The sequence below is a fragment of the Saccopteryx bilineata genome, chromosome 4 (genome assembly GCF_036850765.1).
Source record: "Saccopteryx bilineata isolate mSacBil1 chromosome 4, mSacBil1_pri_phased_curated, whole genome shotgun sequence".
Taxonomy (NCBI): Eukaryota; Metazoa; Chordata; class Mammalia; order Chiroptera; family Emballonuridae; genus Saccopteryx; species Saccopteryx bilineata.
In genome coordinates this window covers 154,103,887-154,129,390 of record NC_089493.1, presented here as the reverse complement: position 1 = coordinate 154,129,390, position 25,504 = coordinate 154,103,887, and the positions used below count along the sequence as shown (strand labels likewise).

The 25,504-nt window shown below is 44.4% G+C and overlaps 1 protein-coding gene across 12 annotated transcripts in view; it reads left to right on the top strand.

Moving 5' to 3' along the window:
• The window catches only part of TRRAP (transformation/transcription domain associated protein), a 144,525-nt gene that overhangs the window by 94,103 nt on the left and 24,918 nt on the right, over positions 1-25,504 (top strand). For all 12 annotated transcript variants that reach the window (XM_066272267.1, XM_066272266.1, XM_066272265.1 and 9 more), the window contains 15 exons: positions 648-794; positions 3,597-3,810; positions 5,217-5,342; positions 7,276-7,422; positions 8,363-8,562; positions 8,972-9,093; positions 10,026-10,239; positions 13,099-13,278; positions 15,319-15,465; positions 17,052-17,171; positions 17,666-17,953; positions 18,103-18,240; positions 18,877-18,989; positions 19,432-19,567; positions 22,726-22,917. In XM_066272267.1, coding sequence (XP_066128364.1) covers positions 648-794; positions 3,597-3,810; positions 5,217-5,342; positions 7,276-7,422; positions 8,363-8,562; positions 8,972-9,093; positions 10,026-10,239; positions 13,099-13,278; positions 15,319-15,465; positions 17,052-17,171; positions 17,666-17,953; positions 18,103-18,240; positions 18,877-18,989; positions 19,432-19,567; positions 22,726-22,917 — 2,484 coding nt within the window. The remainder of the gene's footprint in view (positions 1-647; positions 795-3,596; positions 3,811-5,216; positions 5,343-7,275; positions 7,423-8,362; positions 8,563-8,971; positions 9,094-10,025; positions 10,240-13,098; positions 13,279-15,318; positions 15,466-17,051; positions 17,172-17,665; positions 17,954-18,102; positions 18,241-18,876; positions 18,990-19,431; positions 19,568-22,725; positions 22,918-25,504) is intronic.

Sequence of the window (25,504 nt, the reverse complement as noted above, 5' to 3'; positions counted from 1 at the left end):
CCAAGTACTGAAAAGAACATACTAAACCAGTGATTTTCAACTTTTTTCATTTTATGACACATACAAACTAATTACTAAAATTCTGTGGCACACCAAAAATTATATTGTTTGCCTGACAAAAAAAAAAAAAGAGATATAATTTTGATTTATTCACACCAATGACTGTTGTGTCGGCTCTTGTCATTTTATTTTATATGAAATTCTAACGGAAAAGGGGCCAGGGCCCCTGACTAAATAGGCAGGTATTGCATGTTTTACAAACTCTTGCAACGCAGCCGTGGACAGTCACTTTGCTAAACTACTCAGCCACAGCCACCACTGTCTTACCTGTGCAGTGTGCTAGGCACAGCCTAGGCAGTCCAGAGGGCAGGAACTTGGACCTTGCCCTCAAGGTGACTGATGCTAATCAACCAATCACACAAATGATTGCAAATCACCACTGACCTGCTGCAAGGGAGCGGGAGGGCCATTCAGGGAGGGTCCCTTAGGCAGAGAGGGGCTGAGTTGAGTCAGATGGGAGAGGAGGGGGTGTGAGGTGAAGAGCTGGATGCAAGCGTGTGTATGGGGCATGGGCAAGAAGAGTGTCACAGGAATGACTGTACACAAGTACGCAGTGAAATGTGGGCTTGAACTGAGTGAATTTCCAGGTTAATGACAACACCAACACTGCTGGGTCTCCTGGGGAGGCACTGTCTCGCCGGTGTGTGACCCTCCTGAAGACTGCCCTGCGACCTGACATGTGGTCCAAGTCCGAGCTCAAACTACAGTGGTTTGACAAGCTACTGATGAGCGTGGTAGGTGTGGGGTTCTGTTGTTGTTGTCTGGGTTTGGGGCTGGATTGGGCTACCAAAATCTGAATCTTCTGTTCATCTGGCCAGCTGTGGCCCCTTCCACTCTTTTCTTTAGGCTGCTGTTGACCTTAAAAATAAAAGTTATTTTACCAGCAAAACGGAAATAACAGAGGAACTGCAAGTTATAGCAAAAACCATAGGGCAAGTCCAGCAAGCTGAGTAGAGGAAGGTGGGAGGGGTTATTTTGAACAAAGGTGTGTTTGGAGGAATAGAGGAAATAGAGAGCTCAGGGTGGTGCTAGTTTCTTGTTGGCTAAGTTGCTGGGCAAGGAAGGAACTTCCTGTTGAAGTAATAAGGTAATGAGTGTGTGTTGTTGGTCTTTAATTGACCACTTCCTGTTGGGGGTCAATAATTGACAGAGTGACCGAGGGCTCCCCATTCTGGCCTTTTAAAATGAGGTTTTGTTTTATTAATCTTCACTTTGCTAATGAGGGAATTTCACTTCCTGAAAAGGGCTTTCAAATATCAGCTCTCACCCCCAGCACCAAGGATACTTAATTTTGAAAACATAATAGTCCTTTTGCCTTTCAAAATCTCGTTTTTTAAATTAACATGTTGGCTGGCTTGAAATAAACATTTTTTTAGTTGATTTATGCAACAGCCTTTAAAATAAACTTGAATTTTTAGAGCAGGTGGACATAGAATTCGTTATGGAGCACTGTGTAGTCAGGTAACAAAGAAATAGACCCTAATGCTGATTATTTGGTGGCGGCTTCTTGTTGTTTTTTTTTTATTTTTCCATCGATCGGAGAGAGAGTGGAAGGGATAGCGAAGCAGCATCAACTTGTCATTTCACTTAGTTGTACCCTCACTGATTCCTTATTTTATGTGCCCTGATTGGGGATTGAACCCATGGCCTTGGAGTACTAGGACAAAAATCTGTCTGCGAAACTACATGGCCAGGACCGATTTTTTTTAAATTTTTAATAAAAACCTCAATCTTGTCATTTTCTGGGGTTTGCAAACCTAATATAAGTATTTCCTATTTTCCATTGCAAAGATTGTTGTTTAGGTTTGTTTTTTTTTGTTTGTTTGTTTGTTTTTTTGTATTTTTCTGAAGTGAGAAGCAGGGAGGCAGAGAGACAGAATCCCGCATGCGCCCAACTGGGATCCATCCGGCATGCCCACCAGGGAGGGACAATGCTCTGCCCCTCTGGGGCGTTGCTCTGTTGCAATCAGAGCCATTCTAGCGCCTGAGGCGGAGGCCATGGAGCCATCCTCGGTGCCCAGGCCAACTTTGCTCCAATGGAGCTTTGGCTGTGGGAGGGGAAGAGAGAAACAGAGAGAAAGGAGAGGGGGAAGGGTGGAGAAGCAGATGAGCGCTTTCTCCTGTGTGCCCTGGCCGGGAATCGAACCCAGGACATCCACACGCCCGGCCGATGCTCTACCGCTGAGCCAACCGGCCAGGGCCTGTTGTTTAGGTTTTAAAAGGCTGCAGAGGTAACCTGTGAAAACAGGTTCCTCATAGGTCTGCAAGTCTCCAGCTCATATTTTTGTTTTGTTTTTTTAAATATTTTATTTATTGATTTTTAGAGAGAGAGGAGTGAGAGAGAGAGAAGAGGGGAGGAGCAGGAAGCATTAACTCCCATATGTGCCTTGACCAGGCAAGCCCAAGGTTTCGAACTGGCGACCTCAGTGTCCCAGGTCGACACAGTGTCCCACTGCGCCACCACAGGTCAGGCTCCAGCTCATGTTTTGATTGCAGCTTGATGGATAACCTCTGGATTGTCTGCAGATTTCTTTCCTTTTCTTCTCTTGGGCCAAATTTCTCTCCTGTCACATACAGTCACAGTTAAATCAAGCTCAGCCATAGTGGACAGCCTCTGCTAGTAAATAGGCTAACATTTTTTATAACACACTGTGCTGTGTTCACAGTGACTGTGTACCTGTTCCCACAGTCGGTAAGATTTTACCTCAGAACCCCGTGCACACACATACATTGTATAAACCTTAAAACAAAGAGTTTCATGAAGCAATACTTACCTTTACTATAGTCCATGGACTCTGTTTTCTATTTTGTTGTTTTTTAAATTCTGGCATCATCTATTAGATTGGTTTTAACCTTGATCAGATTGCTCGGTGGGCTGGAGCATTACCCAGCATGGAGTTCGTGGGTTTGATTCCCCAGTTAGGGCACATATAGGAACAGCTTGATGTTCCTATCTCTCTGCCTCTCTCTCAAAAAAAGAAGGTTGGTTTCATGATAACGAGTTTTAAAGATACTTCCTTTGGGATGCATATATATTTTTAAATTTTATTTATTGATTTTGGAGAGAGAGAAAGGAGTGGGCATCAAATTGTAGTTACTTGCTTCTCATATGTGCCCTGACAGGCCAACCCAAGGCTTCAAACCGGTGATCTCAGTGCTCCAGGGTGACACCTTGTTCACTCAGGCTGGAGGAATGTTTGTATTCTAACTGAAAAGGTAGATGGAGACAAGCAAAATGCATTGCAGGAATTGCCTTTTTAGACCAGATTTTGGTGATTTTCAAAATTGTAACATTTAATATTGGATATTTTTTATGAGTTTTCAAAAAAGGTTTCATTGAATATTTAAAGCAGATTTATTAAAAGAAACATGACATCCTACTGTATTAATAAAATGTGGTCACATGTTTTTATATATATCATGTGTTCATTGTTTACTGGTTTTTTACTTCATTTCTAACTACTTAGTAGCACATAGTTTTAAATTTTGGTTGACTGTTCATTTCATCTGTGTGTGACCTGTGTTCTCCATTCCAGGAGCAGCCCAACCAAGTTAACTATGGAAATATTTGCACAGGATTGGAAGTGCTGAGTTTCCTGCTAACTGTTCTTCAGTCTCCGGCCATCCTCAGTAGCTTCAAGCCCTTGCAGCGTGGAATTGCTGCCTGCATGACATGTGGGAACACCAAAGTCTTACGAGCAGTCCACAGCCTCCTATCTCGGCTGATGAGCATTTTTCCCACGGAGCCAAGTGCGTGGCCTTTCCCATGGTGCCTTTCTCTCTGAGTAGGTGGGGGGTGCAGAGCTTGTAATTGGGGAAGAATGCTTTTGTGACTTTTTAAGAAGTGGGCTCGCGCCTGACCAGGCGGTGGCGAGTGGATAAAGCGTCGGACTGGGATGCAGAGGACCCAGTTTCGAGACCCCGAGGTCGCCAGCTTGAGCACAGGCTCATCTGGTTTGAGCAAAGCTCACCAGCTTGGACCCAAGGTCACTGGCTCGAGCAAGGGGTTACTCAGTTTGCTGAAGCCTAGCGGTCAAGGCACATATGAGAAAGCAGTCAATGAACAACTAAGGTGTCACAACGAAAAACTGATGATTGATGCTTCTCATCTCTTTTCGTTCCTGTCTGTCCCTGTCTATCCCTCTCTCTGACTCTCTCTCTGTCCCTGTAAAAAAAAAAGAAGAAGAAGATGAAGTGGGCTCACCCTTCAGCTACGATATGGAGCATTTTATAATCTCCCTTTTCTTTATACTTTCAATCTTTTCACAAAAATTTGACATAGAACTTAACAGCAGTCGTCATTACATCCTGTTTCTGTCTGCTTTGGAAGTACAGTCAGCTGAGCATTACTGCTTCAGGTGTCAAAGGGGAGTTAGTGAAAAGGTTTGTCAGATGTTGAATGGTCAACAAATACCCTAAGTGCAATTATTATTTTTAAGATTTTTATTGATTTTAGAGAGAAAGGGGTGTGGGAATGAGAAACATCAATTTGTAGGTAGTTGCTTTTTTTTGTGTGTGTGACAGAGACAGACAGAGGGACAGATAGGGACAGACAGGAAGGGAGAGAGATGAGAAGCATCAGTTCTTCATTGGCGATTCCTTAGTTGTTCATTGATTGCTTTCTCATATGTGCCTTGACCAGGGGGCTACAGCAGACCAAGTGATCCCTTGCTCGAGCCAGTGACCATGGGGTCATGTTTAGGATCCCACACTCAAGGTAGCAACCCCGTGCTCAAGCTGGTGAGCCTGTGCTCAAGCCGGTGACCTTGGGGTTTTGAACTTGGGTCTTCTGTGTCCCAGTTCAACGCTCTATCCACTGTGTCACTGCCTGGTCAGGCAGTTATTTGCTTATATGTGCTTGACTGGGCAAACCCGAGGCTTTGAATTGGTGACCTCAGCATTCCAGGTTGATACCTGTCCACTGAGCCACCACAGGTCAGGCTGTAAGTGTATCTAGAGGGAGTTGAGGTGAGATACAAGGTTGTTAATTACCTTCATAAAATAGAAACCCTGCCCGGAGATGAGCACCAGTGGGGAGGAAGTGCTTATGCCAGTTGCCACAGGTGAAGTAAAGCTCAACCCCGTAGTGTGGGGAACCTCAGCGTCTCAGGGCCTGAGAATCCAAACTACAGAGCCCAGTCTCGTTTTTGTTTCAGGCACTTCCAGTGTGGCTTCCAAGTACGAAGAGCTGGAATGCCTTTACGCAGCTGTTGGGAAGGTCATCTATGAAGGACTTACCAACTATGAGAAGGCCACCAATGCGAACCCCTCCCAGCTTTTCGGTGAGTGTGGGCCTGACTTGGTTTTTCCAGCGTTGGTACCATCTGGCGTAGTTCTGTCCCTGTTCCCTGGATGAGCTCTTCTTAGAAGGGAAAGGCTCCAGCTGTCCGGGGGGAACTTTGAGCCAATGTGTTGTTGATGGTGTCTGTGTGTAGCCTGGTACACTCAAAGCCATGGGGCCCTGTGGTCTTTGAGGTGAGTAGCTCCTACCCCACACAACACAAGTGCTTCCCAGTTTTTTTCCACCGCTTTCTCAGATGCAGGATTTGATTGTGAGAGCTGCCCCGTGATGCATGAATCCTCCTGACCCTGTTTTATACTGAGCGCAGAGACGCAGCTGATAGAGGGCACAGGCGTGCAGCTCACTGCTTGTCACGGCCTGCTTACCTGTCAGCCAGCCGCTCACAGCCAAGCACTTGTTCCCGTCCATGTGGGGAGCCTCTGGTTGCCCTGGTGAAATGGTGGTTGGTTTCTTGGGTACTCAGGCACCTGGGCGGCTCTGGCCTCAGATGCACAGAAGGCAAATGAGTAGATACTCACTCTGCTTTTTGCTAAACTCACATGTGTGAGTAGGATTAGATCTTGGATTAGCAACTCTGAAAAAGTGTTTCTCCCTTACTACATATTCATTGCGTAAAACTTTGAAAATACAGATAAAGGAGAGCTAAATAAAAGTTAGCTGTCAGCTTCTGCTCATTCAGCATTTTAGAGTGTGTATCTTTTTTCTATATATACATGTAGAAATATGTGTACAGGAAGACCCAACACTTGGGTCTGCATTTGTAAATGGGAAACATTTTTTAATGAGTTTCTTGCTTTCCAAACTCCTCTTCCCACTTGCTATATGAACTTCAAGAGTCTGATAAATTTAGCTAAAATAGTATCCCCTGCCAGTTAGGCTTGCTCTCTCTATTCTGGAACGAGGTAGATTTGGATAGTGAGGAATGCTTTTGTGCCTTCTTAAAAAGTGGGATTGATCATACAGTAGTAGATCCTGCTTTGCACCCTGGCTCCCACTGCAGTGTAGTGTGAACATCTTATTAATTCTCCAGAGGACTCTTTTGAGAAAAGCAGCCACTGTTGGCCCTGCCTCCTTCCTTTGGGGTGTGTGTGATAGCAGTCTAGGGACAGTCTTGAGATGAGTGGATGTATTGAGTTGGGCATCTGATGGATTCAGGGCTGCGTTACTGATGGCCGCTTAGTACAGGTGAGCACAGCAGCCAGGAGCAGCAGCACGTGTTCCAGTATTCGTCATCCTTATCCTTCAGGGTCATGGCTTGCCTGTTATAAAATCAGATTGGTCATAAGTTTACTACTATACTGAGAGCCAGCATTTTAACAAATCAAGCATGAAATTTTCCAAATCTGAGATGATTGCACCTGTAAATGACAAATAAATACCCTTTCGTTTACCTATGATGTGAGCCATGCATACGAAATTTTGTGTGTATGTGAGGGTCAGGATGTTTATAAAAATACCAGTTATGAAAGATGCAATTTTTTCGTGTTCTGATGAGTTACACAGTTTTCACAATGAGGTGCAAATTGAATTCTAAAACATTTGTCAGGCCCAGATAGTCAAGATAAAAAAAAGTGTTTCTCCTTTCCAAATATATCATGGACAAAAACTATGGTGATTTGCTATGCGCAACCTGAAGACAAACTGAGAATCGGGGGAATGGCGTCTCTGCCGGAGCACAGAGCTCAGTTCTTGTGCCTGAGGGTGGCGCTCGTGAGTCAGCAGTGAGCTTTTAGCTGCTTCAGAATGGAGTCTGTGCAGTGAAAGCTCATCATGCTGACGTTTGGGATTAATCCACACTTTCATTGGCAACAGAATATGTTTGTATAGCACATTTTAAAATAGCACATTTTTGTCAATTTCTCAGTTTTTAGAAACTTTTCTTAAAAAAATGACTGGCAATTTCTGCCTTTTAGGGACCCTTATGATCCTTAAGTCTGCCTGCAGCAACAACCCGAGCTACATAGACAGACTGATCTCGGTCTTCATGCGCTCCCTGCAGAAGATGGTCCGAGAGCACCTCAGTCCCCAGGCCGCCTCAGGCGGCACAGAAGCGACCTCAGGTGACAAATTGGACCTGGTCCCCAACACCTAAACATTGCTGGCTTTGTGACTGAATTCTAAAGGGAACACTAATGCCTGTTTATGTGCAATTCATTTATCAGCTGTTCTTACCAAAGAGTTTCTAAGTGATTTAAAACCAAAATGAGACTTCTTTTTAAAATGAATTGCTTTTAAAATTTATGAATGTGGCCTGACCGGGCGGTGGCGCAGTGGATAGAGCGTCGGACTGGGATGTGGAGGACCCAGGTTCAAGACCCGGAGGTCACCAGCTTTAGCGTGGGCTCATCTGGTTTGAGCAAAGCTCACCAGCTTGGTTGGATCCAAGGTCTGCTGTAGCCCCCCAGGGTCAAGGCACATATGAGAAAGCAATCAATGAACAACTAAAGTGCCACAATGAAAAACTGATGATTGATTCTTCTCATCTCTCTGTGTTCCTGTCTGTATCTATCTCTCCCTCTCTGACTCTTGCTCTGTCTCTGTAAAAAAAAAAAAAAAAAAAAAAAAAATTTATGAATGTGAAAATGAATTTTTTTAATGATTGGACGTTTATGTGGAACATGCACCATTAAATAAGTTATTTAACAATTTTTCTGTAAAACAGATTGCTTACTCATTTGTTAGGTCTGACAAACAAGTTGCAGGTTACAGACCTGAGGAGTCAGTGAGGAATCTGGGTGATGTGTTGTGAGGGGGTAGGCACAGCTGCTCAGTGCACCTTGGCATGCAGGTGCCATGGGTGTTACTCCAGGACTGGCTACCATAGGACTGCCTGCACTGGTTCCAGCAGCTCCATCATCTCCTCTCCGTGGCGAGCTTCCTGCAGGGCCACCCTTGCAAGGTGGTGAAATAGTAAGAAAGCTGCTACGTAGTGCAGAGTGGTTGCCTGTTGATGTACATTTGCAGAATTGGCTGAGGTGTGGTCTTTGTCCACGTGAGCAGGAACCAGTGAGCTGGTGATGCTGAGCCTGGAGCTGGTGAAAACACGCCTGGCTGTGATGAGCATGGAGATGAGGAAGAACTTCATCCAGGCCATCCTGACCTCCCTCATTGAAAAGTCACCCGATGCCAAAATTCTCCGGGCTGTGGTTAAAATTGTGGAAGAATGGGTTAAAAATAATTCCCCAATGGCAGCCAATCAGGTGAGCTAGGAGAGGGGCTGCACGACCCAGGTGACCTTCCCTTGTACGTATGACAAAGTTCAGGCCTCACTTTTCTTGGCTCCTCTGGAAATTCCCTGTCAGGCAGGCACTCTTTCTCTTCAATTTACATTCACAGTATCTTCTAAGTGGGTTTTTCTCACTGTGCTTGACAGATTTTAAATAGAAACGACAACATCAGTCACTCATCTTAATGTGGTTTTACTTCAAATGTTAAATGAATTTTTAAGTCCTTAATCATGGTGAAGGTAAGCCAAGAAAAAATGATGAGGGACTATTATTTAACATCATAAGATGCAAAATTTTGGTAGAGCAGATGGTTGAAGTACTTTTGGACATGTCTTCTCTTAGGTAGAAGAAATTGACCTTTTGTTTTAAAAATTTTATACAGACACCTACACTCAGGGAGAAGTCCATTTTGCTTGTGAAAATGATGACCTACATAGAAAAGCGTTTTCCAGAAGACCTTGAATTAAATGCACAGTTCTTAGACCTTGTTAACTATGTCTACAGGTAATTACAGCAGTTATCAGGTATTGCATGCATCAGTCCATAAATGTGTTCTCTGACCAACCAATGTTGCATGACTTTTTAATTTGTTACACCCCAGTTTTTACCTGGTTTTCTTTTTTTTAAGATTTTATTTATTGATTTTTTTAGAGAGAGGAGAGAGAAGGGGGGAGGAGTGGAAAGCATCAACTCCCATATATGTCTTTTTTTTTTTTTTTTTTTTACTTTTCTGAAGCTGGAAACGGGGAGAGACAGCCAGACAGACTCCCGCATGCGCCCGACCGGGATCCACCCGGCACGCCCACCAGGGGCAACGCTCTGCCCACCAGGGGGCGATGCTCCGCCCCTCCGGGGCATAGCTCTGCTGTGACCAGAGCCACTCTAGCACCTGGGGCAGAGGCCAAGGAGCCATCCCCAGCGCCCGGGCCATCCCTGCTCCAGTGGAGCCCCGGCTGCGGTAGGGGAAGAGAGAGACAGAGAGGAAGGAGGGGGTGGGGGTGGAGAAGCAAATGGGCGCCTCTCCTATGTGCCCTGGCCGGGAATCGAACCTGGGTCCCCCGCACGCCAGGCTGACGCTCCACCGCTGAGCCACCGGCCAGGGCCCCCATATATGTCTTGACCAGGCAAGGCCAGGGTTTCGAACGGGCAACCTCAGCGTTCTAGGTCGACGAGTTATCCACTGTGCCCCCACAGGCCAGGGTGTTATACCCCAGTTTATACATTCATTTAAATGCTAAGTGGAGTAACGTATTTTGGCGTCATTAAGGAATGTTCTTGCACAGATGCTGCATTGGCTTGTGATGATCTATGACATACTGTGGTTTTCATAAAGGCATTTCAGGAAGTTGGTACCCATTTGTTTGTGCTTATTTGCTTAGAGAGGGTCCACCTTTGGGTGCAGCTCTTTCATCTCACTACTGTTCCTTTGGTTACAGGGATGAGACGCTGTCTGGCAGTGAGCTGACTGCAAAACTTGAGCCCGCCTTCCTCTCTGGGCTGCGTTGTGCCCAGCCACTCATCAGGGCCAAGTTTTTCGAGGTGTTTGACAACTCTATGAAACGACGTGTCTACGAGCGTCTGCTTTATGTGACCTGCTCCCAGAATTGGGAAGCAATGGGAAGCCACTTTTGGATTAAGCAGTGCATTGAGGTATGACGAGCTCAGCTTACCATCTGCGGCTGGGGACCGACACCAGGAGATGGTCACCTCTAATCTCTAGAAGGAAGGAGAAAGACTTAAAACCATGCTTTTATTTAAAGCTTTTTTGAGGTGGTCTAAAGTGTTTTCATTAGAGGGTTGAATAATATTCATTAGTTTGTAGCTATAGATTCATTTTTCCTCAAGTAAAAAAATTGTAGCCCTGGCCAGTTGGCTTAATAGTAGAGCGTTGGCCCAGCCTCTGAAAGTCCTGGGTTTGATTCCCAGTCAGGGCACAGAGGAGAAGCGTCCATCTGCTTCTTCACTCTTCCCCTTCTCCTTCCTCTCTATCTCTCTCTTCCCCTCCCGCAGCCAAGGCTCCATTGGAGCAAAGTTGGCCCAGGCACTATGGATGACTCCATGGCCTCCACCTCAGGTGCTGGAATGGCTCTAGTTGCAATGGAGCAATGCCCTAGATGGGCAGAGCATCACCCCTAGTGGGCATATGGGGTAGATCCCAGTTGGGTGCATGCGGGTGTCTGTCTCTCTGCCTCCCTGCTTCTCCAGAAAAGTACAAAAAGAAAAGGAAAATAAAAATTGTAAGTTCTGTGTTCTAGAAGATTGGATGTGCTATAACTATCAGCTATCCTAATTTTTTTTTTAAGTGAGAGGAGGAGAGATAGTGAGACAGAGACTCCTGCATGCACCCTGACTGGGATCCACCTGGGCAACCCCATCTGGGACTAATGCTTGAATCAACTGAGCTATTTTTAGCACCTGTGTCTGACGCACTTGCACCAACTAAACTATCCTCAGTACCTAGGGCCAATGCTTGAACCATTTGAGCCACTGGCTGCAGGAGCTGAAGAGGTAGGGAAGGGGAGAGAAGCAGATGGTTACTTTTCTTGCATGCTCTGACCAGAGATTGAACCCAGGACATTTATATGCCAATGCTCTATCCACTGAGCCAACTGGCCAGGGCCAGCTCTCCTAATTCTTAAAGCAGGACAGTAGGGCATCTAGGTCAGGCTGTGGGCTCTGACCCTCAGTGTAGGTGTCAGGGTGCCAGGGGATAAGGCCTATGTAAACAGACCATTTCAGTGGATGGTTAAGTCAGATGTTTTTGGATGTTTCTAACTAGATTGTAGTGAAACTTCCGTTTCCTTTTTTCTTTTATATTTTGACTGTCCTTCATTCTTTGGCTTACTCAGTAATTTATGCAGCAGGCAACCTAGGTTTCCTTAGCACCTGCTATGATGTAAGTGATCCTGATCTCTTACCCAGAATGAATGGAAGTAGGTTATCAAATTACCTATGTTAATGAGACATGGTTTTGAAATTCTTTTGAGGGGAACAAAGGGAATTGTGGCACTGGGTTTCAGTGAGAGCTTAACTAACATATTTCTGTTTCTGCTACGTTTATGGTTTCTTAGTGCTGAGTACAACGATGTTTTGAATTTTGCTAATGGCAACAGAGTAGGCAAAATTCCCCACTGTAGCCATCATTCATTCAAGAGACCTAGTGATTGCTATTACTAGGTGCTAGGTCCTGGTCAGGGACGCAGATACAGAGATGGAGCCATTTCCTGCGACAGGTGCATAGGAATCGGTAGAGGACAAGGTAGGCTGCAGGGCTCTCGACCCTGGACCCTCCATTCCCTCTTCCTCCATCCTGTGTAGCTGCTCTGTCTCCAGGTGTTACCAGTTCAGAACCACTCACTTCTCTCCCTTCCCCTTCCTACCTCTGTTTTGTGGTACTTGTGGTACCATCATCGCTCAAAAGGATGGCGGGGACAGTATTCTCAGTGTTCACTCCCTCCCTTGCCCTGCCACATTTTTTTATTGGTGTAAAATTGTTCTTGAACAAAGCAGATGGTGTCACTCCTGCCATTGTACTCGGCACAAAGTCTAGCCTCTAGGGCACGGTCCTGCTGGCACCTGTATGACCAGTTCCCTGCCACTCTCTGTAGCCATTTGTTCTTCCCTGCCTCCCTCAGTAGCCTCCAGCCTAGCTGGCCTTCCATGTTCTCAGACCTGCCACATGTTGACACCCGCACTGAAGCGGGCATCCTCATCACTGTCCATCGGCTGTTCCTTGCTGCTCTCATGACTGTGTGTCTCTTTATGGGTTGATGTTGATCTTGTCCTTCCCTCTGACACTTCGTGAGGTAGGGGTCCCATCTCTGTGAAGTTGACAGATGACTCTCACACAGCCCTAATGCGTGCCCAGTAAATATTTGCTGAAAGAATATTTGCAAGAGTGGCTTGACTGGGGATGGTGGGAGCAGAGGCTGGGTGGCAAAGCATGTTGGGGTGTGAGGAATAGTCACGGACGTGTTCGGTGCAGGTGGGGAGTGTTCCACCGTGGGGATCCAGAGGCTTGCCTTGTCCCCTGACTGGGAGCCATTGGAGGGTGTGGCTAGGGCACACTGTGTGGAAGGTGGGTTTGAGAGGAGTATGTCAACATGAGTTAGGAAGTTATGTCCAGGCAGGAGGTGACAGCTACTTGGATATTTAGGGGGTAAAATTGGCAGGACTTGGTGATGTGATGTGAGTGATGAGGCAGGAGGAAAAAATAAGTGGAGGAAGCAAAGGACCCTTGTTACCTGTCTGGGAGATGACTGAGAGAGCAGGAGGGAAGCCTGTCTGGTCGGGGAGAAATGCTGAGCTGAGTTGAGCTTTTGCTTAGATACAGTCAGCATCCTGAGTGAGGGTCGTGTAAGAGGCTTAGACTTGCCGTCTATGCTGGGGAAGTAGCAGAGCCTTCAGCATGTGTATGCCTGTCGGGATGACCAGGTGCTAACTATGGTTCCACACACCCCCAATGCCAGGTATGTGCTAGGTTTTTATTTTTGTCCACAAACCCTCTAGCTGCTTTTGGCTGTGTGTGAGAAGAGCACTCCCATTGGTACCAGCTGCCAAGGAGCTATGCTCCCATCCATCACCAACGTCATCAACCTGGCCGACAGCCATGATCGAGCGGCCTTCGCCATGGTTACGCATGTCAAACAGGAGCCTCGGGAGCGAGAGAACAGCGAGTCCAAAGAAGAGGTAATATCTGGATGACGAGCCACCTCCTCTTCACTGCAGACTGTCCATTTCTCCAATTTCATAGCAGCCTTCGATTTTTTTTTTTTTTTTTAGGGCAAGAGCAGCATATTAAAATTTGTCGCTACTTATAAGTTCTGAATGTGGTACCTACATTCAATTAGATTTTAAAAACTAAGGTATTATTGACATACAACATTATATTGCTTTCAGGTGTACACTGTAATGATTTGACATTTGTACATATTGTGAAATGATCACCACAATAAATCTAGTTAACACTGTCACCTGACATAGTTTTCTTTCTTGTGATGAGATCTTTGAAGAACTACTCTTCAGAGACTTTCAGATATACAGTGTTATTAACTGTAGTCACTAATGCTGTATACTCTATCCCCAAGACTTGCTGGAACTTTGTACTTTGACCCCCTTTACCCATCTCACCCAAACGCCTAACTCTGGCTACTACTAGTCTGCTCTGACTTACTACACTAGTGTCATGCCCTTGGGCCTGTTTTCAAAAATGGGAAGATTTTGTTCTTTTTTTTATGACTGAACAATATTCTGTTGTGTGTAGACACACATTTTCTTTATCTGTTGATCTGTTCATGGACACTTAAGTTTATTTATAGTCAATTAGATTTTTTAAAGTTAGAATTGACAGCATCTCACGTTGCCTACCATTCAGTGTTGACATAGATCACATTGTTGTGAGCCAGTACTGCTTAGTACGGAGTACTTCCCTTTTTGGTAAGTTTTCCCTCCAAGGGGAAAGTAGCCATGTTGTATTATAAAGCACTGCTCTGGGGAGTGTCGCTGCCCTGATGGAACCGCTGCCTTAGCTATCCCACCAGCAGCCCCCGCTGCCTACCTCCTACCTCTCCTCCTGGTCCTGGCAGGTTCAGCTGTGGGGTCAAGAACTGGCCAGCAAGACTGCTGCCATAGTCTGATGACACTCTGCACTCCACGAGGGAGTGGCCAACACCACTCCAGACATAGATTTTTCTTCTTTTCTGTAAGTTTTTTTTATAATTGATTTCCAGAGGAGGAGGCAGGGTAGAGCGAGAAGTATCAACTCATAGTTGCTTCACTTCCATTGTTCGTTGATTGCTTGTCATATGTTTCTTGACCGGGCAAGCCCAGAGTTTCAGACCAGTGACCTCAGTGTCTAGTTTGAGCAAGATCCAGGTCAGTGCTCTACCCTCTGTGCTACCACAGGCCAGGCCAGACATAAATCTTTGAACTGTGTTTGCTTTAGGTTGTTGGCTCTTGGAAGCTCTGTCTCTGGAGTGTTGGGTTTTAGATGGCAGGGACCCAGCCTTGAAGGACGAGGCCCCCTTTTTCTTCTAAAAAGGATAGTTTGTTCCCTCTCCTCTATGTGAGATAGCTACTTGTTTTATTTAAAAATGTGACTTTAAAGTTTTCTTTGTTATGTTGCTAAACACTAGATCATTTGGTGATGTGACCTTTTTTTTTCTATAATCTTTCTCTGTGAAGTAAATTGCCAACTTTGAAGTGACTTTTGCATTTTCAAGGACATACAACAAATGATTCGTAACTTGACTTGGAGGCTGATTTGATGGTTACATTTTGACTCTGACCTCCCTGAAGCTTCAGACAGAAATCAGAGATGGAGTTGTATGAGACACTGTGCCATCAGGGTTCCGTGTGGGCCGGCACTGCTCCTAGTCTGAGTGAGCATGTCAGCTGGGTGGTGGCAGTGCATTTTGAGGAATGATAGGCTATATATACTTCTAATTATCTTAAATGGTATTACTGTTTCTTACTTTATTTTGCTTTCTGTAATCCAAATATGAAAGCAAAATGGTGTCATCTAAAGAAAAAGGTCTGGAAAAATAAAGGTCTGGTCTAGTTAATCTGGTTGTTGTTTAGTTTAGAATTTAAGATTATTTTATTAATTATAAACTTCCAGAATTTAATGTTTTGCTTGCCAAAAATGTAACAAGAAGTTTCAAAGAGTTATGTTTGTTGGATTTTAGGTATTTGACTTTTTGGTTTTGTCTTATTTGTATTTGTTTTTAGGATGTGGAGATAGATATTGAACTAGCTCCTGGCGATCAGACCAGCACACCCAAAACCAAAGAGCTTTCTGAAAAGGACATTGGAAATCAGCTGCATATGTTAACCAACAGACACGACAAGTTCCTTGATACTCTCCGGGAAGTGAAGGTCTGTGAAGTTTTGGAGGGGGAGTTGTTGCTTTTCCCCTCTGAATATTTTAAATACTAAGGATTATTCCATAGCAGTGTAAAATTTTCTTTTACAAGTTACGCTTGCTTTCTTTCCTTTCTCAGTGGAAACCATTATATATTGCTCACAAAAATTAGGGGATATTTCAAAATGAAGATGAAGTGATAAAATATCCCCTAATTTTTGTGAGCAATGTAGTTCTGTGAGACTCTGTAGTGGATGTTTTATGTAAAGATTCGAGAAAGGAATTGCAGTCTTAAGGGAGGAAATGAGAAAAAGAGGTTAATTCCCCATTTTTTTTTTCTTGAAAAGAATGGTAAAATTGTTTACTAAATATATATGATGAGACATTGGTGGATTATTTTTCAAATACAATAAAAAGGACAAAATGAGAATGTGTGGTGAATTAAGTCCATTTTTGGGAGAAGGGACCTCCAATGTGTCTATTTAAAATCTGTGTGGATGTTTGGCTTCCACAAACTTTCAGATTAATTATAGGTATGATCATGTTTTAAGTAATGACTCAAAGAATCACTATGGCTCCATATCCCAAGTTACTTTTAGGGAGTGGTCCAGAGAAATGGGTGATTCTGTTCATGCCAGGAGTGAGGCGGGCCCCATGGGCTTCAACTACAAACTTGGCTGTTGATAAATGGCAGGTAATTCAGATTTTCAAAAACAATAAACTGTGGACAAAATTAAACGCACCTGTGGATTTGACAGTGCTTTGGGCCTCAGATTCCAGCCCGTTCTAGTCACTTAAAAAAATTTTTTTTTGTGCCAGAGACAGAAGGAGGGACAGATAGGGACAAACAGGAAGGGAGAGAGCTGAGAAGCATCAATTCTTCATTGTGGCTTCTTAGTTGTTGATTGATTGCTTTCTCATTTGTGCCTTGACCGGGGGGCTACAGCAGGTGGAGTGACCCGTCGCTCGAGCCAGCGACCTTGGGCTCAAGCTGGTGAGCTTTGCTCAAACCAGATGAGCCCACACTCAAGCTGGCGACCTCAGGGTTTCGAACCTGGGTCCTCTGCGTCCCAGTCCGACACTCTAGCCACTGCGCCACCACCTGGTCAGGCCCATTCTAGTCATTCTTGCATATCTTGTCTGCTGTCAGTTGCAGAGACTACACTTTCATGGCTCCTGGTTTGTTCTTCAAATTGTATTGACAAAGAATTCATATGCATGTGCTTTTTGTATTTCTTTTTTTACATTTTCAGTGGCCTTTGCTTAATGGTACCTGTGTACCTGTCGTGTGTAGTGTCAGCATTGCATATTTGGAAATGCCCTTAAAGTTGAAAAACAGAGGCGTGTCACTGTTGAGCACTTTAACCCACGCCTGTGCTTGGCTGCTAAGCCCAGCATGGGTTGGTCTCTGGTGCTCAGAATATGTGTTTTCACTCTGACATGATACTTGCGCAGATCTTTGGAAGTTTGAAAGTAAAGGAGCCTCTGGTGAAGTGTGGGCCAGTAGTGCCTCCTGAGTGTGGACATGAGAGGCAGCTGTTGTGTGGCCGGGTGCGTAGCCCCAGCCTATGCTCAGCCACACCATCTTTTCTCTCTGTAGACCGGGGCCCTGCTCAGTGCCTTCGTCCAGCTGTGTCACATTTCCACAACGCTGGCAGAGAAGACCTGGGTTCAACTTTTTCCCAGATTGTGGAAAATTCTGTCTGACAGACAGCAGCATGTGAGTATGTTTTTAAAATTCTGTTTTGGAAAATGTAGTTTTAGCTTTTGATGAATATTTATGGCAGAATAATCTTTTTCTTTTTTCTTTTTTCTTTTTTTTTTTTTTGAGAGAGAGAGAGAGACAGGAAGGGAGAGAGGGTGAACATCTTTAACTCATAGTTGCTTTCATTTCAGTTTTGCATTGATTGCGTCTCCTATGTACTGTGACCAGGGCCGTGCCAGTACCCCCTTGCTCAAGCCAGCGACCTTGGGCTTTTCATGCCAGTGAACTTTGGGCTCAAGCTGGCGAGCTTTGGGATTGTGTGGATGAGATTCCCTGCTCAAGCCAACAACTCCATGCTCAGAGCCAGCGATCTTGGTTTCAAGGGATGAGGAACCTATTGACTATTTTCTAAGAGTGAATTATCAAAAATATTCATAGATGCTGTGTGAGGGAGAAAGGACATGTTGATTTCGAACAAAGACCTGAATTGACACCATATTTGGTTTCAGGCTCTCGCTGGGGAGATCAGTCCATTCCTGTGCAGTGGCAGTCACCAGGTGCAGCGGGACTGCCAGCCCAGCGCACTCAACTGCTTCGTGGAAGCCATGTCCCAGTGTGTCCCCCCTATTCCCATCAGACCCTGCGTTCTAAAGTACTTGGGGAAAACACACAACCTTTGGTTCCGCTCCACATTAATGCTAGAGCATCAGGCTTTTGAAAAAGGTCTGAGTCTGCAGATTAAACCGAAGCAAACAACGGAATTTTATGAGCAGGAGAGCATAACTCCACCTCAGCAGGTGAGCCCCCTCATTAATTGCATCTTCCCTGGCAGTGCCATCATGGTCCAGTAAACATTTCCCAAGTGATCTTAAATTCTAGCACAGTGAAGTTGCTTTATTGAAAAAGAATTTTCATGAACACTAGAAACCACAATCTGTGTTCTCAGGAGATACTGGATTCCCTCGCAGAACTTTACTCTTTGTTACAAGAGGAAGACATGTGGGCTGGTTTATGGCAGAAGCGTTGCAAGTATTCGGAGACAGCAACTGCGATTGCTTACGAGCAGCATGGATTCTTTGAGCAGGTAGCCACTGTCCAATGAAATGGGAGGGTTGCATGGCTATGTCATATAGTTACAACATTACTGTATGAGAAGTGTTCTGTTTTACTTGAAGCATCTGCCCCCATGTGAAGGCCCTTTGAAGATTCAGGTTAAGAGAAACATACATGATGAAAACGTTTTAAAGGCTCAGTCTTAAACCCTTTACCATTAGAGCTAATGTGGATGGTTTTTATCTGCATTCATTGGTCCTATTGGAAATGGAAGGTGATGGCATTTGGTGTTTAAATTTTAATCTGGATGCTTGTTATTTCAGTGTAACGTGGTGGGCCATGGTCACAGTAGGTTCTCAGCCCTATTTAGGACACTGAGCCATAGAAACTTTGGAAGCACAGGCTGTGACCTCAGCTCATCACCAAAGGACAGAGTGGTTCATGCTGAGGCCAGGCTGCTTCCCCTCCTTATTGTGGGTGGGCAACAGCGCCCCTGCCTGGTTGCTCCCTCTCTCCTGCACTGTGTGAATAGGGGATCCAGAGCAGGTGATCGTAGAGAAGAGTGTAGGGCACTCTAGGTCTGTGATTCAACTTGCCCTAAATCACTGAGCAGTATCTCTGGAAAGTGTGCTAAACAGCAGTTTGCAAGCAATTATTAACTTTTTAGGCACAAGAGTCCTATGAGAAGGCAATGGATAAAGCCAAAAAAGAACACGAGAGGAGTAACGCATCCCCTGCCATCTTCCCAGAGTACCAACTCTGGGAAGACCACTGGATTCGGTAAGCTGCACGGGGTGTGCCCGCACGTGTCACAGCTCATGACAACTCTGAGGTGTTCTCACAGTGAGTGTGTTAATGGGGAACTTTGCTACTTCCTTTGAGGCTTCATAGAGAAAAGAACAAACAAAAATCTGTTAACAGTTTTAAAGTCTTGAGTGAGTAAAGATGTCTGTTGCAGAAACAGTGATCCCTGCCTCTCCTCTGTTTGGTGCTTTGAGCTCTCTGCTGTGTAGTGGGCAGTTCTTGGGGCTCCAGGGAGCAGTTCCTTCCAGAGGGCAGGGGAGCTTGCAGTGAATCAAGCCCAGCACCCCACAGAAGCCCACCCTTGCCTGGGAGAAAGAATGGGGTTTTTTTCTGTGGAATGGAAACAAATGACTGTCCCTGTGCTTTCTGAATCTGTTGGCATGTTGGTTACGAGCTTACCAGTTCCCTGGTCTCCCAGGTGCTCTAAGGAATTGAATCAGTGGGAAGCCTTGACGGAGTACGGCCAGTCCAAAGGCCACATAAACCCTTACCTGGTCCTGGAGTGTGCTTGGCGGGTGTCTAACTGGACGGCCATGAAGGAGGCATTGGTGCAGGTGAGACTCCCTCCCACCTTCTGCAGACTCATCCACTCTCAGGTCATATTCCCACAGCTGCATGGGGGCCTTTTGCCAAAGCTGTGACTCTGGAGATTTCTCTTCACTTAGAACCACCTGGACATTTTGGCAGATGAAGATAGCTCTTTTGAAGCAAGAATAATTTTTAGTTATCTCTGACATCTTTCCTGAATTTGAGTTGTTACAAATTAAGTATTAGTTTATTCAATTATAATAATATGCATTAGGTGTGGAGACCTTGGATTCTATGAACAAACAAAGGAATAGGACCAGGAGAAATTTGGAAGAACAGAGTCGGTTTTATTGGTGGATGTGATTTGCAGAAGCTGCGAGAAGTGAGTACAGCAAAGGGGACTGGTGCCACCTGAAGGCCTGGCCAATGAGCTGCTGTCAGTGGGTCTGGTGCAGGCAACAGTGTCTTATGCAAAGCACGTTTTGTGTATGGAAGTGGTGGTGGTGCAGTGTCAATGAGGTTGGGTCGTTAACTGGGTTGAGTTCCACATTTAAAAAAAGGAGATTTGGTGCAAGATGGCAGAGTGGGCACACAAGTGCAGTTTCCTTTCTCCCACTGGGAACCTTCTCTGGGGCGCCAGGAGCAATTGGCAGCACGGTCCTGTGTGTCGTCTGACCCCACAGCATGTTGTCCTTATGGCTTGATTACTGCTTCGGGTGCAGCTGTTCTCGTCACTCTTTATTTTTTCCTTCCCCTGGCCCTGGCCTGCAGCTTCTTTCCAGTGTTAGGCCCTTCTGTGTGGCGTCATTGTGCACAAGGTTTAGGGGAAAGAAAGGCTGTCCTCCTGTTCCCACCACCACTTGCCCCAGTGCGGTTTACTGACAGTCACACCAGTGATTTTCTTTTCTCAATATGGAGGCTGCAAAAGCACACTGAGATCAGAGGCCCTTTCTCTGAAATGGTGAGCCTAACTGCAGCACTCACTTCATTATAGCGTTCTTTTAACAAAATGCGAAAGACTAAAGAACTAAAATCGTCACAAACTGTTAACTACAGAGCAGTTATAGAGCCTGAATCTTGACTTTCAGATTGGGACCTGGGAAATTGCTCATCTGCTACAGGGAGTTTGTGTTACTCTGAGAAAAAACTGGTCATGGTATGAATATATATACCTGGTAGAATGCATTTGCAATTGATTATTTCTTCTTTCTTCTGATAAACGTACTGCTGAATAAGGGATTATAGCTTGCTTTAACCTTTTAAAATCTCCTTTCTTGGGTCTCACTTAGCTGGATATGTGCAGGGTCATTCCATCGATAGGTCTGACAAATGAATTTTTTTTCGCAGTCTTAATTATTTTCCTAAGATTGTAAGGCGCTTACTAAGGAAAGGTCAAAGTATACAAACATTCTGAGTAGTCTTTACTAACAAATTTATTTCAAATGGCCTTTATAGAACTAAGTTTACTTGACCGTATTTAAAAGAAAATCAAAATACTTTTCTAATCCTGTGCATTATGATTATAGGGCTCTTTGTAATAGTTCATTTCTTGGTATGTTTTTACGGATAGGCTAATTTTTTTCCAATGGGGAAAAATGAGAGAGGTCTTTGCTCTTAGTGTTACAGAGGGCAGGTGTTACAGTTGACAAAAGTCTGTTGGATAGTGCTTAAGTCCAGAAAATGTGAGACTGGTGAAATTTTAGAGGGTCTTATTGGAAAGCAGACATGTTCATGAGTTTTTCTCCGTGAATTTCTTCTTTATTGGATTATTGATATCAAAGAGGAGTCAAGATTGTGAATGTTCTTTTGAAAGCGTAAGATGTCAAAACGAGCCAACATGTAAAATGCAAGCTGGCATTATTACCATTGTACATACACAGTTTGGGCAGGTAGCATTAAGGCACTAAAGTGTTTGTAATTTTTATTGTTACTTCCCAAAGGTGCTTCATAGTGAATGCTTATTGATCTTGTTACAGCAAATCCTATGCAGTTACTTCAACAGAGATATCCTTTTATCTTGTTATATACAAAGACATTATTTTTTAAAAACTATATGATTTTTTGTCATTTAACGGCTTATGAGAGATTGATAACATGCGATGAGTTCTAATGCTTTCCCTAGAAGGCAGTGAGCAATTGCACGGGCTCTCGTGACATGGAGCCTTCACCGCTGTGGCTGGGTGTGTGGAGCAGGGCTCAGGTGCGGGGGGAAATAGGTGGCTCCATGCTCAGTGGACTCCATGGTAGAACTGGTCGGTAATGAAGTGTGGCTTTTAAAGGGCACTGAAATGTATGAATATTCATTCACATTCTTATAAATCTGGATCATTGCCTTCTTCCTTGTATAACATGGAACAAGTTAGATTCACTTTCCCAGAGAAAAACTGAATTGGAAACAATTCATAATTTTACTGATATTTATCAGAGTGGACGTGAATATATATGTAATACTTTAAAACTTTGCTGGCTGACTTGTAGCCAAATGCTGGTTGTTAATCTGGTCTGTCCCAGCAGTATTGATCAGTGTTCCCCTTTTTGGAGCTACAGTGCCTTCAAGCAAGGAACCTGTGGCATGCCTTCAAAGCAAGAGCGATGGGCCACTGACAGGTATCTAGCAAAGGAGAGCAGTCAGGAAAAGCAGTCTAAACGGATGACTTCTCCAAAGAAAATACATGTCAGTTTATAGTTTAATTTCTGCTTATTTGCATAATTGACTACAAAAAAAACTTGATTTTCTTTTTCAGTTCTTTTTTTTTGTTTGTATTTTTCTGAAGTTGGAAATGGGGAGGCAGTCAGTCAGACTCCCACATGTGCCCGACCGGGATTCACCCGGCATGCCCACCAGGGGGCGATGCTCTGCCCATCTGGGTAGTTGCTCTGTCATGACCAGAGCCATTCTAACGCCTGAGGCAGAGGCCATAGAGCTATCCTCAGTGCCCGGGCCAACTTTGCTCCAGTGGAGCCTTGGCTGCAAGAGGGGAAGAGAAAGACAGAGAGGAAGGAGAGGGGGAGGGGTGGAGAAGCAGATGGGCACTTCTCCTGTGTGCCCTGGCTGGGAATCAAACCCGGGACTCCTGCATGCCAGGCCGACGCTCTACCGTTGAGCCAGCAGGCCAGGGCCAGTTCTTTCTATGAAGAGGGGGACTACTCATAAGCTTCTTATGTAATGTTCTTTTACTCCCAGGTGGAAGTAAGCTGTCCCAAGGAGATGGCCTGGAAGGTCAACATGTACCGTGGATACCTGGCTATCTGCCACCCTGAGGAGCAACAGCTCAGCTTCATTGAGCGCCTGGTGGAAATGGCCAGTAGCTTGGCCATTCGCGAGTGGCGGCGGCTGCCTCATGTGGTGTCCCATGTACACACACCTCTGCTGCAGGTGGGTTTGGCACACTAGTGTGAGTAGGCTCGAGGACCTATCAAGGCAGAGGACCTCTTGTTCAGGGGAAGGTCTGTACACTGAGCTGGGTGGCATAGAGAAAACTCTTTCCACTTTTCCTTTCCCATCTAAGTCATCCTCAGGGGAGGAAGGCCAGAGTGAAAATGTACAGGCCTGAAATATTGCTTCTCATTTTTGGAACTCACAAGGGATGTGACAGAAGATATCCTAGGAGTGATTTTGATGGCTCGCGTTTTTGCTTTAGGAATTTTCTTTAGTGTCACCATCAGTGTGATATCACTGTTCATTTCCTAAAGGTCTTTCATCCTCTGACACTAGCAAGGCTGCTGGTTACATAGACTGGCCTTGGCTTCTTCCTTTGTGTCATCTTGACCGGTTCTGGCGATGTGCTCCAGCCGCACCAGCCACCCTTCGGTTGCTTGTCTCTCTCCCCACATCCCCTTGCACGTGCTGTCCTCTCCACAGAACACACTTTTTCTCATTCCCCAGCCCTTCTGCGCATGTGCACATGCACACACACGTGCAGTGCAGGCTGAGCAGCAACCAGTGCTGAGGGAAACTAGGCTAATAGTGTAACCATAATGCAGAATGGCCATCCGCCTTTTTTTTTTTTTTTTTATTTATTTATTTATTTATTTATTTATTTATTTATTTATTTATTTATTTTTTACAGAGACAGAGAGAGAGTCAGAGAGAGGGATAGACAGGGACAGACAGACAGGAACGGAGAGATGAGAAGCATCAATCGTTAGTTTTTCGTTGCGCATTGCAACACCTTAATTGTTCATTGATTGCCTTCTCATACGTGCCTTGACCGCAGGCCTTCAGCAGACCGAGTAACCCCCTGCTCCAGCCAGCGACCTTTGGGCTCAAGCTGGTGAGCTTTTGCTCAAACCAGATGAGTCCTCGCTCAAGCTTGAGACCTCAGGGTCTCGAACCTGGGTCTTCCGCATCCCAGTCCAACACTCTATCCACTGCGCCACAACCCGGTCAGGCCCGCCTTTTTTTTTTAAGACTAGTTTTAAGACTAAACTGGGATGTTGATTTTTATCACAGTATTATTGCTTATTGATGTACTTAGATTTTCCTGTCTTCTGCAAATTGAACTAGAAGCTCATTGAAATAACTAATTGCTAATTTTGTTTTGATAGTTTTTCTTTTTGTAGCTACCTTTTGCTTTTTCTCAAAGTATATTAATTGTGAATGACTAAGTACTATGAGTAACAATTATGAATAAGTAGAAATTAATGTGAATTATAGTTAAAGCATAGAGTTTAAAGTGTAGTATTTCAGATGATCCTGATTCTCATATTTTGGAGGTGAAATTCTCTTCCACTGCTTTACTCATGGTTGGTGCTTGATGATAAATTTTGGCTGATTAGCTTGTTTACAAAATCTGACTTTAAAATATGATTTCTACCTCCTTGTAGCACTGTCAGCTAACATAGCTGAGAAATCTTACAGAAAACAAAGACAATGTTCATAAGAATGATTTTTAGGAAACCATGTAACATTTTAGTTTGATTATTTTGATAACTATTCTTATATTTAGGATCATTTATATAGAACTGGAGACAAAGATGGTGGAGAGGATGAGTCAGAGAAGTGCTTATTTTTAAAAAACCAAATAAGTGCCTTTTGCCTAACTTAATGTTAATGCCTAATTAAAATTTTTTATTATACAGTGGTACCTTGAGATATGAACAGACCAACATACGAATTTTTTTTTTTTTTTTTAAGATACAAGCTGCGACTCAGTCTGTATTTTTGTTTGAGATCCAAGCGAAATTCTGAGATACGAGTCGTGATTCGGAAACCTGCCGCTAGTTGGCGCATTGGCGCACGGGTCCAATATCGGCAGTTTGATATACGAGTTGACTGACTTACAAGCTCGGTTACAGAAAGAACGAATTAAATTTGTATTTCAAGGTACCACTGCATTAAGTTTTAAAACACATATTTTGAACTATATCTTGTGTCTCTTCCCCTTTCACCACTACCACCAAAAAAATAAGTGCAGGGAAAAGTCTTGGTGCTTCTGCACAGTGACATTCCCATTTTATTGATTTCAAGCCCCACATTTTGATTGAGATATAAGATGATCAATCTATCCCTGTGCCATACTGAAAACATCAATACTTGATTCCTGGGTTGACTACTAATCTTGAAGAACCACAGAGTCTGAGTCTTGTTTTGGAGAGAACAACTTTAATATCCTATTGTTTGGGCAGATCATCTGTGTTAGTAGAGTAAGGGCCTTTGACATTCTTCTTCATGAAAGCAGCAATTTATACTGGGAAAATTCTCAAAAACAGCTTTCAGGATTCTGAAAATTAAACACAGCTTGCAACAATCCAAGGAGCATTTAAGAAAAATAGTTGTATTTTAATAAGGATAGCAAGCTTTGTGACATTTAATTGTCTTATTTCCATTCTTCCTCTCCCCATCTCTACAATAGCATTGAAAACCAACAGTTTCCAATCATAGGAGCTGTGAAAACCAGTACAGCCACCAGTGGAGGTTAGAACAGCTTTAGAGATGCAAAACAAGCAAACAAACCAGGCCC